The sequence below is a fragment of the Neofelis nebulosa genome, chromosome 4 (assembly GCF_028018385.1).
Source record: "Neofelis nebulosa isolate mNeoNeb1 chromosome 4, mNeoNeb1.pri, whole genome shotgun sequence".
NCBI classification, from domain to species: domain Eukaryota; kingdom Metazoa; phylum Chordata; class Mammalia; order Carnivora; family Felidae; genus Neofelis; species Neofelis nebulosa.
The window spans coordinates 107,044,753-107,058,927 of NC_080785.1; the positions used below are offsets into that span (position 1 = coordinate 107,044,753).

Sequence of the window (14,175 nt, forward strand, 5' to 3'; positions counted from 1 at the left end):
TGTTTTGGAACTAGAACAAACAAAAAGTGAAAGAAAATAGGAAGCACCCTTTGAGAAAGTGTGGTCAGGTCTTAATTAAGGTCTGTGTGCTCCCTGCAGTAAAATCACCTGCAGCCCACGTGTCTCTCTGTCAGGCTCCCCAGGGGATGAGCCACCGGGCGGAAGATTCCGGAAGCTCAGCCTCGGGCAGTATGACAACGATGGTGCGGGGCAGCCGGCCTTCCCCAAGTGTGGATGGGGAAAGACCCCGGGTGCGGAACAGGTCGTGAGCCTGGCGCCTTTCCTGTCTCCAGCGGACGCCAAGGAGGTACGCACTGCCACCTGACAGCGGGGCCTGCACACTTCCCGATCGCGGTCCTGTTGACACCCCAGAGTCCCTCCTGTCTCACAGATGGGGTTCCTCCCGGAAGAGCAGGGGGTGTGGTCGGGAGAGCCCGGGTGCACGGCCCTCCCCAGAGGGCACGGCGTGGCCACCGTAGGCTCCTCTGAGCCTCTGCGCCCTGATTGCACAGTGGGGTGAGGTGGGAGCGGGCAGGTGGCTGAAGGTGGACGGCGGTGGCCAGGGGCACACAGACTCCCCGGGAGGGAAGCAGGAAGGAAGTGGGTCGGGGTGGGTGTGGGGCCCTGTGGTGGGATCCACGGAGCATCTTCCAGGGGGTGTGGCTGAGATATTGCAGGTAGACGGGTTGGAACCCGGTACTCTGAGCCCTCCCCTTCCGTGTCTTCCTCCTCGTCGGGGGTTGGGGCGGGGAGATTGGAGCCCAGAATAGACCAGAAGAGAGCCGTTTGGGATGAATACTTCCAGACTGTTCTCTGTGCCGTGGGTGTGTCTGTGTTCTTTCACGTACCCACCGGCACACCACAGGTAGCGATGATTTTTATCCTGTTTTTCCCCTGAGCGCCCGCGTCCCCGAGCTGAGCCGTCTCTGTGTGTGTCCGGGGGTGGACAGGCCACAGGGATGTCCCTCTTCCTTCGTGTTACTGAAGCTCTTCCCAGTTTTCCGTGGCCGCCAGTGGCAGGGCTGTGCGTGGGGACGCGGCCTCCTGTCCCCGCACGGTGGGCCAGTCCGGGCCCGCCGTCAGGAGGTGGCCTTTACCTGACTCCCTGTGCCAATTCCAGACGGTGGCTGCCGCGTACCCCCCAGACCCCGATGGGATCAGTGGCAGGAACTTCTCTCCAACCAAAAGCAGCAGTGACTCACCCTCTCCCACGCCTGCGTTTCCCGTGTCTCCGGAAACACTGTATGGTAAGAACGGAGCCAGGCTCGCGGTGGGCAGGGCGCCCCGTCAGGGAGGACGCGGCCACAAGGGCTCCGCTCTGCTTTCTTTTCCAGTGACGACGCCCCCGCGTTATGCGCCGTTCAGCCCGCCCGGGTCGCAGACGGGCAGCGCCAGCGGTCTGTACAGAGGCGCTCACGGTAAGAGTCTGTCCTCCCCCCGCCCGGGCATCTCACGCAGAAACCTTTTTGCGGGTGTCCAATCTCCAGAGCCTGGAAAGCGAGGAGGGCTGTCACTGTGCCGTGCAGATGCTGGGGGCTGACCACCACCTGTGTCCTGTGGGTGCATGTCTGCAGTAGATCCCGGGTCTGCCACTCGAGCAAGCTGGGAGGGGCGGTGGGCTCTGGGGCGGAGAGTCCCTGCCCAGAAGCTGGAAGAAGGCCTGCCCTTTACAGAGGAACTGGGGCCCCAGGGCCAGGGAGCTCCCTGCTCCGCAGCAGGGCTGCCCGCCCGAGACCCCCGGCCGCTGTCCTGGATCTTCTCAGGGGAGTGACGGCTGTCGGGAGGGGTCTGTCGCAGCCCCCGAACACTTTCCATACGCAGCGCGGTGTTCAAGTATGACATGTGGGCCCCGGGAGGGAACGGTAGGTGAGCAGCAGTGAAGGGGCCACTCTACACCCCTTCCTGCGGACACCCCCCCACCACTTATCTTGAGAGTCCAGGACGGGCTGACCTCAAGCATGACCTCAGGCACATGGAGAGGGGCTATAGTTAGAGCCCAACGTCCATTTAGTATTATTTTTTAAATGTGTGTTCATTTTATTATTTAAAATTTTTTTAATGTTTATTTATTTTTGAGAGAGAGACAGAGCATGAGCGGGGGAGGGGCAGAGAGAGAGGGACACCCAGAATCTGAAGCAGGCTCCAGATGCTGGCAGCTCAGAGCCCGATGTGGGGCTCGAACCCACAAACAATGAGATCATGACCTGAGCTGAAACGAGACGCTCAACGGATTGAGCCCCCCAGGCACATTTGAAAATCTTTCTTCTCTGTGAGTGTGGATTCCTTCTGCTGGTTTTCTCCTGCGGAAGAAGGCTCCCTGAATGGTCGTCTCGCACAGTTTTTGGGAGAGCACGTAACTCCCGCCTCCTTCCCCAGCAGTGGTTGTCGTGACGACAGCTGGTGCCCTGTCCTTCCTTTCCTAGAGAAAACCAGATTTGTGCGTCCTTTAGAGGAAGGGCTGTCCTTCTCCCCAAGTCCCCTGTGGCTCCAGGACCATACTGTGTCTCTGTCCGCGCAGAGCCCGGCGGTCACACTGCCCCCTTTCCTAGCAGGTGGGAGTGAAGCGCGGAGTAGGGAGAGGGTGCGCGGTGCTGGTGCACGTGTGTGTTCCGTAAGCGTCATGCGGAGAAGTCTGTTCTGTACTGGGACGATGTAGATGGTGGCAAACACAGGGACTTCGTTCCCACCTCCTCCCCCACCAGCCCACCACGACCGAGGGCTGATGTCGGTGTATCCAGACCAGCTTTGTTGGAGACGTGCTGGTGGCGGCCGGGGGTGTGGATGATCAGCCCGAGGACAGAAAATGCCGGAAAGAACCTTCAGGTTGAGCAGCAGCCCCTGACTTGGCCTCTGGGGTCCCTGTGTGGAGTATCAACCCTTCCGGAACTTGAGAAAGGCCTGGAGAGGGGAACGGTGTGGGTGGGGCGGGTGGGGCCCACAGCCCCACGCAGCCAGCGCACATTCGACATCAGCGTAGCCAGCGCGTCGTCCTAGTTCCTTCCCTGTGTAAATGTCCCCGTGGGAGACGTAGGGCTTTGATTTCAGATACAAGAAGCGAACGCGTTACAGGGAGTGTATTTCATCCTAAGAACACCCGTGAGTCTTCTGGAGTTTTTGTCCGGCCGTCCTGACGCAGTTGGTCCCTCATTCTGGGTGGCGGGTGACTCCCCTGGGTGGTGGGTGACTTCCCCGGACCGCAGGTGGCTCCGTGGTGACTGCACTAGCTCATGCGTAGTCCACGTTGGCTCTGTGTTCTTCCCAGTGTGATTTCTCTCACGTTGTGGTCATGTGACGGGGCTGTCCTACTCACAGGTGAGGAAACTACACAGAGAGGTGAAGCGCATCCCCCTGAGCCACACAGCAGACACAGGTCCGCCTCACTCCCCAGCCGGGGGCTTTTGATCCAGGGTGTTAGAGTAGACAGGATTCGGTTTTCACTTTCCTCAGCTAGACCAGGAGTGACTTCGTGTCAGTGCTGGGAAAGCACAGGGATGGTCTCAGGGGGCTGGGATTTGAGTCCTATCATGGAAGAACCATGCCTCCGACTCAGCGCCCCTCTGAGCCTGTTTCCTCATCTGCAGGTACAACAGTGCCCTGTTTGGGACCAGTGTGCCGTGTCAGGGTGGGATCCGCCAGGCAACTTAATGCCTGCTTCTGTGTCACTTAGAGCCAAATGCCACTGTGTGGACACACGAGAGGATTTGCTTTAGATCCGCATCTAGAGGGTGGCGCTGTCATCCTTGCATGGACTAGATGTTGTTTTCCCCGTTCCTGTCTGTGTGGAACAGGTGCCAGAGGCTGAATGGTGGGGGGAAAAAGCAGACTGACCATGGGTACTGGGACCATGGAACCCGAGGGGACCGCATCCTGGGATGTGAAATCACAGAGCCAGAAGAAAGCGTGCCATGCTTCCTCCCGGTAACGGGAGAATTCCCAAACACCTGGAAATGAAGCAGCCCGTAATTCGTGGGTCCAAGAGGAACTCTCAAGGGAAATCCGAAAGCATCTTGACCTGAATACAGCAAAAGTAAAACATTTCAAAATTGGTGGGAGAGACCTCAAACACAGTGCTGATGGGAAAGTTCATGCCCATAAACATACCCGTTGTCTGGAATGGGTATGTTTGAACTCCTGCCTCCAGGACCCCAAGATGGCCAGAGGGGAGAAAATAATACATATAAGCAGAACCAACGAAATTACAATAATATAATAGATAATATATAATATAAGATCAATGAAGTTATGAACAAGGAAACGAGAAAAAGTAAATGAAAAAAAAGAGGCTTCTTTGAGGAGATCAGGAAAGTTGACAGATCTCTCTAAAGACAGACAGGGGCGCCTGGGTGGCGCAGTCGGTTAAGCGTCCGACTTCAGCCAGGTCACGATCTCGCGGTCCGTGAGTTCGAGCCCCGCGTCAGGCTCTGGGCTGATGGCTCGGAGCCTGGAGCCTGTTTCCAATTCTGTGTCTCCCTCTCTCTCTGCCCCTCCCCCGTTCATGCTCTGTCTCTCTCTGTCCCAAAAATAAATAAAAAACGTTGAAAAAAAAAAAAAAAGACAGACAAAAAAGGGGGAAGCACAGATTAGTAATGTCAGCAGTGAAGGGGGGGGGGGGCCTGTCACTACAGACCCTGCGGACAGGATCGGGACAGTGGCTCCATACCCAGGGGTTAGTGGTGAGCACGTGTGGTGACCACTCGCCCAACGTGAAACAGACAGTGTGATGCTGTGTAACTATCAAGGAAATTGAATTTGTAATTTACACATTTTCCCCCAGAAGAAATCTCCCGGCCCTGATGGTTTTACTGGAGAATTGTACCAAATATTTAAAGAACAATTAACACTAATTTTACACAACTCCTTCTAGAAACATAGAATTCGTTCTATGAAGTCAGAGTTACCCTAGTACCAAACCCAGACACAGACAACAAAAAGGAAAAGATAGACTGATACCCCTTATGAACAGACTCAAAATCCCTTAACCAAACATGAGTAAATAGAACCATAGTATATATAAAAAATTACACACCTTGACCAAATGGGATTTATTCTAAGAATGCAAAGCTCCTTCAATATCTGTCAGTGTAATCCATCATATTTAATGGATAAAGAAGAAAAATCACATGATGTTATATTTGTAGATGGGAAGGAAATTTTTTGGACAAAATCCGCATCTGTTCATGACTGTAAATTCCCGGTAGAATAGCTCAGAGGGGAGCTTCCTCAGCCTCAAAAAAAGAATCTTAAAAACCCTGCAGCTTGCACATAATGCTAGAAATTCTACAGGGGGCATTGTGCAAGAAAAGGAAATATAAGATGAGAGTGGAAGGGAGGAAATAAAACTGCCCCTTCTTGCAGATTCATGATTTATCTTTGTGGAAAATTCCCAGGAATCTATAAAAAAATCTCCCAGAACAATTAAGTCAGTTGGTTGCAGGGCACCAGAGAAACACACAAAAATCAATTATATTTCTATATACCAGCAGTGAACGCGTATAGACCTCAGTTAAATACACAGTGCTATTTGTAATAGGTCGAAAAAGTGAATACTAAAGCGTAAGCCAAAGAAAACATGCAAGTCTCATATGTCGAAAACTCCATGGTGTCGGTGAAGAATAATCAAAGAAGATACATAAGTGGAGAGAAATACCGTGTTCATGAGTTGTAACACTCACCCTGGTGAACATGTTTGTTCTTCTCAAACTTATGTACAGTTTTAACACAATTCCTATAAAATCCAAACAAGGTTTTTTTTGGTAGATCTAGGCAAGACAATTCTAAAGCTTATATGGAAATGCAGGGGAACTAGGATAGCTAAAATAATTTTGATGTTTATTTATTTTTAAGAGAGCGAGAGAGAGAGACAGAACGTGAGTGCGGGAGGGTCAGAGAGAGAGGGAGACACAGAATCTGAAGCAGGCTCCAGGCTCGAAGTCATGAACTAAGAGACCATGACCTGAGCCAAAGTTGGACGCTTAACCGACGGAGCCTCCCAGGCGCCCCAGGATAGCTAAAATAATTTTGAAAAAGAATAAAGTAGGAGGCATGGGCTAATAACTAAGTTCTAGACTTTCTGGGTCACCAGAAATCAGGACTGTGTGGTGTGGGGTGGGGCGTGGTACAGACACAAAACCAGTGGAATGGAATATAAAACCCCAAAATACACCCCCACAAATATGCCCAACTGATTTCTTTTGGAAAAGGTGCAAAAGCAAGTTCAATGAAAGAAAAACTGTCCTTTTCACAAATCTGTAGCCACTGGGGACCCACAGTCAAAAAAAAAGGGGGGGCACGCCTGGGTGGCTTAGTCAGTTAAGCCTCCGACTTCAGCTCAGGTCATGATCTCACAGTTGGTGGGTTTGAGCCCTGCATCTGGCTCTGTGCTGCCAGGTCAGAGCCTGAAGAAGGCTTCGGATTCTGTGTCTCCCTCTCTCTCTGTGGTCCTCTTCTGTGCTCGCTCGCTCTCTCTCTCTCAAAAATAAGTAAAACAAACAAAAAAATCCCAAAAAGAACATCAACCAAAGTATTGTATCTTATACAAAAATTAACCTTAAATGGATCACAAACTAAAATATAAAACTATAAAACTTTTAGGAAAAACAAATAGAAAATCTTCGGGATCCCAGGCTAAGCGAGAGTTAGCACTCAGAGCACAAAAGGAAAGATTGATAAAGTTAGACACCATCAAAATTGAAAGAGTTTGCTTCAGGAAGAGACTGCTAAGAGGTTGAAAGGGAAACAGCAGACTGAGAGAAAGTCTTTGCCCTCTACATACTGAGAAACAACGTGATCAGAACGCGGGTATAAGCCCAGAGACCCCTCACTGAGGAGGATGGACAGACAGCAGATAAACATGTGAAGGATGTCCAGCGCCATGAGCCACCAGCGAGATGCTAGTGTAGACCTCGGGATCACTACGGACCTAGCAGAATGGGAAAAATAAAAAATAGCGTCAGCACCAAATGCTGGTGAGGATGTGGAGAAATGGGAAGTCTCGTTTACTGCTGGTGGGGGTGTAAAATGGTGCTGCCTCTCTGTGGGAAATGGTCTGGCACTTTCTAAAAAACAAAACAAAAAACAAAAAAAACTATGCAGTGGACCCCTGAGTTTTTATCCTGAAGAAATAGACTTCCAGTCACACAAAAACCCCTCCGCAGGGATTTATAGTGGCTCTGTTTTTAGTAGCCCACAGCTGGAGACAGCCTAGATGTCCTTTAGCAGGTGAATGGTCACACGGTCCGAGCTCCATCCACACGGTGAAACCCAGCCAACTCCTGACAACATGGAATAACCTGGATGAGTTTCCAGAGCAAAGTCATTCCCTAAAGTTGACATACTGTATGGTTCCATGTCTGTAACGCCCTTGCCATGGCAGAATTGTAGAAAGAATTATAGTGTTTTCTAGGGGTTTATAGGAAGGACAGAGGGGGGAAGGATGTGGGGGAAGGTGTGGTTTTAGAGGGGCCCTTGTGGGTGAGGATGTTTCCTGTGTTGGCTGTATCAACGTCAAGGTCCTGGTGTCCTTCTGTAAGATTCTGCCTTTGGGGCAAAGTGGATAAGGAGGATAGGACTATTGTCAATAGTGCTGCTATAAACATTGGGGTGCATGTGCCCCCCTTTGAATCAGCATTTTTAAAAATTCAGTCTTTCCTTTTAGTTATTTGCTTAGTTATGTATTTAAGTTTATTTTTGAGAGAGACAGAGAGAGCACACGTAAGGGAGGGGTAAGAGAGAGAGGGAGAATCCGAAGCAGGCTCCAGACTCTGAGCTGTGAGCACAGAGCCCCACACAGGGCCCCAGCTTGCCAACCGTGAGATCATAACCTGAGCTGAAGTCAGATGCTTAACTGACTGAGCCACCCAGGGACCCCTTGAATCAGCATTTTTGTATCCTTTGGATAAATTCCAAAGTAGTGCAGTCGCTGGGTTGTAGGGTAGGATGAATGGATAAAGAAGATGTGATGTACGATGGAATGGAATAGTACTCAGCAATGAAAAAATGACATCTTGCCATTTGCAACAGCGTGGATGGAACTGGAGGGTATTATGCTGAGTGAAAGAGGTCAAGACAAAGATATCGTATGATTTCACTCGTGGAATTTAAGAAACACAACCAGATGAACACAGTAGTAGGGGAAGGGCAGGAAAACTAAGATGAAAACAGAGGAAGGCAAACCATAAGACACTATTAAATACAGAGAGCAAAGTGAGGGTTGATGGAGGGTAGGTGGTTGGCGGGATGGGCTGGCTGGGGGATGGGCATTAAGGAGGGCACCTGTTGCAATGAGCACCGGCTGTTACATGTAAGAGACGAACCACTGGGTTCTCCTGAAACAATACTACACTCTATGTTAACTTGAATTTAAATTTAAGAACTTCTAGACTAATATAATTTTTTATTGCAAAAAAAAGGGGGGGTATGGGGCATCCTTGTGTAACGCTTGATAGCTGTGTGTGAATTTACAAGGGGCTCAAACTCTTAAGTTCGGTGTAAATCCCACTGGGGGAGACGGTTCAGGTGTGGTTGAAGAGAGAGTATTGGCTGTCAGTTGACCAGCTGGGGGTGGGGGGGGGTGGTTTCTATCCTATGGTTCTGCCTCCTGTATGTGTTTGGGATTCTGCATGATGAGAAGTTAAAGTATAGGTAAGAGAGTCCTTGGTGGTGGGTGCGGTCCTCACGTGTGCCCTGGGCACTTGTGGTCAACCAGCCCCACTCTCCTGGAAGTGCAGGGCGTGATACGGGAGGATCAGTGATCCCGGGGTGGCGAGGACCCCAGGAGAGGACCCAGTGTGTTCGGCCAGTTCACACCGGTTGTTGCCTGTTGAGGAGGTCTGCGAGTTTGAAGCGGGAGCAGGGCTAAGCGCTAACTAGGCTAAGGGAGAAATAGCGGGTTTCTCATTTTGTTGCTGTGACCATTACAGTCTCAGGGACGTTCTGGCTTCGTTTCAGCACACAGTTAGCAGAACTCTACTTTGCAGAAACCCTCTCTGTGTCCCTCTGAGTCTGCAGAAACCCAGACCCACCAGACAGGTGTCAGAGAGGGTGATAGGCACCGTTGCAGGTGGGAAAGACAGCCTGCAGGGGAGATCTGGGCTACCCTTCAGCACAGGGACAGGTCAGTGGGTGGAAAGTTACTGAGAGGCAGGGCAAGGGAAGGGGGTGTTTTGCAAAACTGGCCCAGCAGGATTCTTGCTGCTGTGGGGCAGAGGCTTGGACACAGGGTGGGGATGACTTTGCAGAATCCTGGCCACATCAGGGCGCTCTGAGGCCGGCTGGCCAAGGGGCCTCTGCAGAAGGGGCTCCCAGGTCCTGAGTCCTGTTTGGTCACAGAGGCACTCTGTCGCAGGTCAGGCCCATCCTGCAGCTTGGCGTCGGGTGCAGCGCGTGCTCCCTGGGCCACAGGTCCTGTGCTCTGGTCTCCCTCTGGCCACCTGATTTCAGTGGTGGCCTGCCTGGCGGAGCCTCCTGCCATTCATTCACCCCTCACCAGACACCAGCCCCTCCACAGTGAACAAGCCAGATAAACAGAAAGTGTGTCAGCCTGTGCGCCAGGAGTACTGGGAGATTCAGGAATGAGAAGCTGGGGTGGGGGTGGGGGGAGAGTCAGAGCCCAGACAGCCCCTCCCTGCTGTTGGGGGGCCTCAGTAAGCTGCTCTCACGGCGCCTGCTCAGGGACCGAGGGACATTTAAACACTTGTCCCAAATAATCAGCACTTCAATCTGAATTCAGATCAGATACTATTTAATTCTCCAGGAGGCGGGTTGTAACCACCAGGGGTGCTGGTTAACTGGAAGGATTGGGGACAGGAGGGGACACAGGGTGGCGTCCTGTGAGGTTTTGAGGTTTCACATTTGACGCAGGGAGCCCCGTGAGGACGGAGACGGGCAGGTCTGACCCACCCAGGACCCTCCAGCGCCAGCCTGCAGTGGCAGCCCCGGACGGTTGATGGTGTGTGTGTGTGAAATGCCCCTCTGACCTGCCTGGTTACGCCCGGGAAACACGTGCACGCGGGGACGCCATCCTTAGACTTCTCAGCGATTCCATAATGGACCCTGGGACTCTGGTTTATAGTAAGACAGATCTGGTCTCCAGGCGCGCTCCCGGCACAGCTCCCAAACCCTCGGGGTTTCCTAAGTGGAGGAGCAGAAAGGTGTCTCTAGTGCTAACAGGAGTTTGGAAAAGCACCTGGGGGTGGGGGCTGGTTGCCACGGAGACCGCCCACGTGGTCACAGGGGCGGGGCTGTCAGCCCCACCCCCTGACCTCGGGAGGAGGGGCTGCAGGGAGACCGCCCATGTGGTCACAGGAGCGTGGCTATTGGCCCCACCCTCTGACCTCGGGAGGAGGGGCTACAGCGGGAATGCCCACGTGGTTACTGGGGGAGCTGTCGGTCCTACCCCCTGGCCTCGGGAGGAGGGGCTGCAGGTTGGATACATCACCAATGGCTGATATTTCATCAATCAGGCTCCTGTAATGACACCCCCATAAAACCCAACAGACGGGTCCCGAGAGCTTCTGGGTTGGTGAGCACGTGGAGACGGAAGGACAGTGGGCCCCGGGGCGGCAGGGAGTTCGGCGCCCCCTCCCCATCCGCGCCCTGGCTTCCCTCTGTTCCTGACTTAATCCTTTTACAACAGACCAGCGATCTAGTGAGCGATCTGTCCCCCGAGTCCTGTGAGCGGCTCCAGCCAGTTCACCAAACTCTGGGAGGGGTCGTGGGAGCCTCTAGTTTGTAGCTGGTGGGTCAGAACCCAGGTGACACGTGGACTGGTGTCTGGAGGGGGGAGGGGCCGTGCTGGAGGATGAGACCTCAGCTTGGGGGGTCTGACGCTGTCTCACCGGGTAGATGGTGTCAGAGTCAAGGCGAATTGTAGGAGCCCCAGCTGTGTCGTGTCGGAGAATTTCTTGTTGGGGTGGGGACCCCCTACACACTTTGGAATTGGGTGTGAAGCTTTTAAAGCCTCAGGAGGAAATGTGCTTCTTGAAAACAAAGTTTGAAGACCTTGTGTGAAGGGGTGGTATGGAAAAGAGACAGAATGATGGAGTTCAGGATGTGAGCTGTTCTGTCATTTCTGATCCAATACTTAGCCTTGATATTTGTTTGCAAAGTGAGAAAAAATGAGAGAATGTTTCATTATAAAATTTGCCTCTGATGTGATAGCAGCTTCAAATTTAATCCATGATAGATTTTTTTTTAACTAGAGTAAAATGGAACATAAAACTAGCTGTTTTGTTTTTCAAGTTTATTTATTTATTTTGAGACAGAGTATGTGAGTGGGGGAGAGAGAGAGAGAGAGAGAGATAGACAGAGAGAGAGAGAGAGAGAGAGAATGAATCCCAAACAGGCTCTGTGCTGTTGGTGCAGAGCCTGACTTGGGGCTTGAACTCACGAACTGTAAGATCATGACCTGAGCTGAGATCAAGAGTCGGATGCTTGACCGACTGCACCACCCGGGTGCCCTGAGACCAGGAGGAATTCTGATCCCCCGGCAGGACAGAGTATATAGGGCTTCACCCCTGGTCTTGGGGTAGTGCTGCTGGGACCCCTTGGAGTAGTATTCAAAGGGCCGAGACGGGGGACGTTTGCCAGAGGGAGCAGCCTGGAATGTCTCGTTGAGAGAGAGTACTTGGAGGCAATGCTTTCTTTTTGTTTAAATAAAAAAAAAAGGTGTCATTCTTCAAAGCTTGACAAATTGCAGAATGCTTCCACCAAGCATCCCCTTTCCTTCCTGTACCCGAGTTGGCTTTTTTTTGAAATGCGATGAACTTGCGATGAGAGTGTTTACAATAGGAGTGAAGGCATGTGCTGAACATGAACATGTGTGACGTTTACAGATGGCCCTGATTGCTTTGAATCTTGCAGATCCTGAAAACAAGCACATTTATATACATTATATACTGATCCTGTGTCTGTGTTTAGGTGCCTGTGTGTGAACGGAAAGGGCGTATCCATGTCTCTGCACACGTGTGATGCCCTTGCACACTGACCCGTGCACAACAGGGCCCCCTGACCCCACAAAATGGCTATGGATGAACAACTGTTGCCCAGACCCCTGACCCCCGAGGCCCCAGATTAAGAAAGTAAAGAAAGAAAAATTGAGTGTTTCAAAATCTATTTAAAAATAAACATTCTGGGATGCCTGGTTGGCTTAGTTGGTTAAGCGTCCGACTTCGGCTCAGGTCATGATCTCACAGTTCATGGGTTCGAGCCCCGTGTCGGGCTCTGTGCTGACAGCTTGGAGCCCAGAGCCTGCTTTGGATTCTGTGTTTCCCTCTCTCTCTCCTCCTCCCCTGCTTGTGTTCTGTCTGTCTGTCTCTCTCTCTCTCACAAAAACAAATAAACATTAAAAAGTTTTTTCTTTTTAAGTAAACATCCTGGTGGGCTGGTGGAGTCCGTGTTCGGCCAGGCTTGGGAATGAGAGCGTTCATTCACTTGAGTGAATGGAGCCCTGAAAATACGCACGTTGGCCTTCTGTGCAAGCACCTCGTCTGCTGAGCCGGCCAGCTTGCAAGTGCCCGCATGAACCGACTGTGTCCGACTGCGATGAATGCAGTCTTTTGTGTGCTTTCCTTTGGCTTAGAGGGGTCTTTGTGTTTCCCAATTTAGTGGACTCAGCTCATTGCTTCCCCCTCTGCTGGACTGTTCTTGAATCTCAGAGCGCTGAACTTCTGTGTTTCCCCAGTGGGGGCTGGAGGTGGGGGGGAGAAGGGAGGTGTGTGTGTGTGTGTGTGTGTGTGTGTGTGTGTGTGTGTGTGTGTGTATAGAGGTTGCTGTCCCCTTGATCCTGAGCCCTGCAGCCCCAGGCCTTGGTGACAGCTTCCGGGGGCCCTGCTCTCTGGTCTTACACAAGTTGTGGGACCTCTGGCATCTTTGAAACTTAAACAACAGTTTAAGGAGCTGTGTCGTGGGTGGCATGGGGGGAGGTCTCTGAGAAAGGAAGGTGGATTCCAGCCTGTGGAGAGGATCACCTGCCAAAAATTTGCCTTCCCGTAAGTTTTTTGTTTGTTTGTTTTAATTCTGAATGCACTTCCAAAGCCCCGTCGGTTATCAACATTGAAACACTGGGCTTGGTCCTGGGACTGGACCGGTGGTTCGGCCTCCTGTCTGCCCCGCAGCAGCCCCTGGCATGTGTGCGGTGGGGAGTCCCCGTGGCCAGTCGGACACCTCTCGGAATGGGGGGGAGGGACCCAAAGGAAACGCGGGCACAGGTGCCATTTCTCTGACAGAGGCCCCGTTCCCGCCCCTCACGCACCGTGCACCCAGAGGTGAGCGCCACGGAGCACTGGGTAAACACCACGTGCTGCTGGGTACACTCAGGGAGGTCGTGGGTTACGAGGCCTGAGGAGGGCCAGACGTCTCTCGCCGCCCCCCCCCCCCCCCGCCCCGTTCCTGGCTGCCACCCGAGCCCCCAGGTTAGGGTGTGGTCCCCGAGGGACAGAGGCCCTGACCAAACCACCGTTTAGGCAAAGAAACACAGTCTTTGGTTTAAATGCCATCACGTGTCAGCGCGTGACCGCACACGTGTGGTGTGGACTAGAGCCTCAGATGGCTAGCGCCTGCACATATGCCTAGGTAGGCCTACGTTGAGGGATTCGTCGCTTTTTCAGCATTTATTATGTGCCATGCCTTCGTGTGTGCTTCTGTAAGGGAGCGACTGTATAGAAAACCCAGAAGCCAGGGAAGTAAGAATTCAATAGTGGGGAGAAAAGGGAGAGTTTCCTTTCAGATGCTCCCGGGCCCAGTGTGCGCTCCAGTGGGTTTGTGGGTGAGTTCTGTGTGCCCACGGGTGCAGGTGGTCTCATACTAGGCAGATGGGCGGTCTGACCAGGCATTGGAGGACCTTGACATTGGGTGACCGTGTAGTCAGAGTATCACTGAGCTTGTACGGTTGCTTTTAGTGTTTGCTTTTCATCCCTTCTCTGCAAAAGCCCATCAGTGGACTGGATCATAAGCAGCCCAGAGCAGCGCCTCCCCAGATGCTGGGGTGGGGGGGTAGTGGACCCCCGGGAAAGCAGGGGGAGCGTGTCAGAACCACCCTGAGGACCCCTGTCTGATGTGTGTCGTTCAGGACCTTCCGGAGATCCCTCACTTCTGTGTTTCTAGGGCAGAGCCCTTGCTGAAGTCCTGCGTGCGGGTCTCCGATGCCTCCTCTCTGGGGTCCCGGGACCCCCTCCTGTG

General features: G+C 52.5%; 1 protein-coding gene across 14 annotated transcripts in view; it reads left to right on the forward strand.

Annotated features, from left to right (window-relative positions):
- TNS3 (tensin 3) overlaps positions 1-14,175 on the forward strand; it is a 218,945-nt gene that overhangs the window by 159,056 nt on the left and 45,714 nt on the right. For 13 of the 14 annotated variants that reach the window (XM_058725604.1, XM_058725600.1, XM_058725599.1 and 10 more), the window contains 3 exons: positions 135-307; positions 1,121-1,247; positions 1,335-1,418. The exons of the other annotated variant lie outside the window; for it this stretch is intronic. In XM_058725604.1, coding sequence (XP_058581587.1) covers positions 135-307; positions 1,121-1,247; positions 1,335-1,418 — 384 coding nt within the window. The remainder of the gene's footprint in view (positions 1-134; positions 308-1,120; positions 1,248-1,334; positions 1,419-14,175) is intronic. 14 annotated transcript variants of the gene reach the window in all.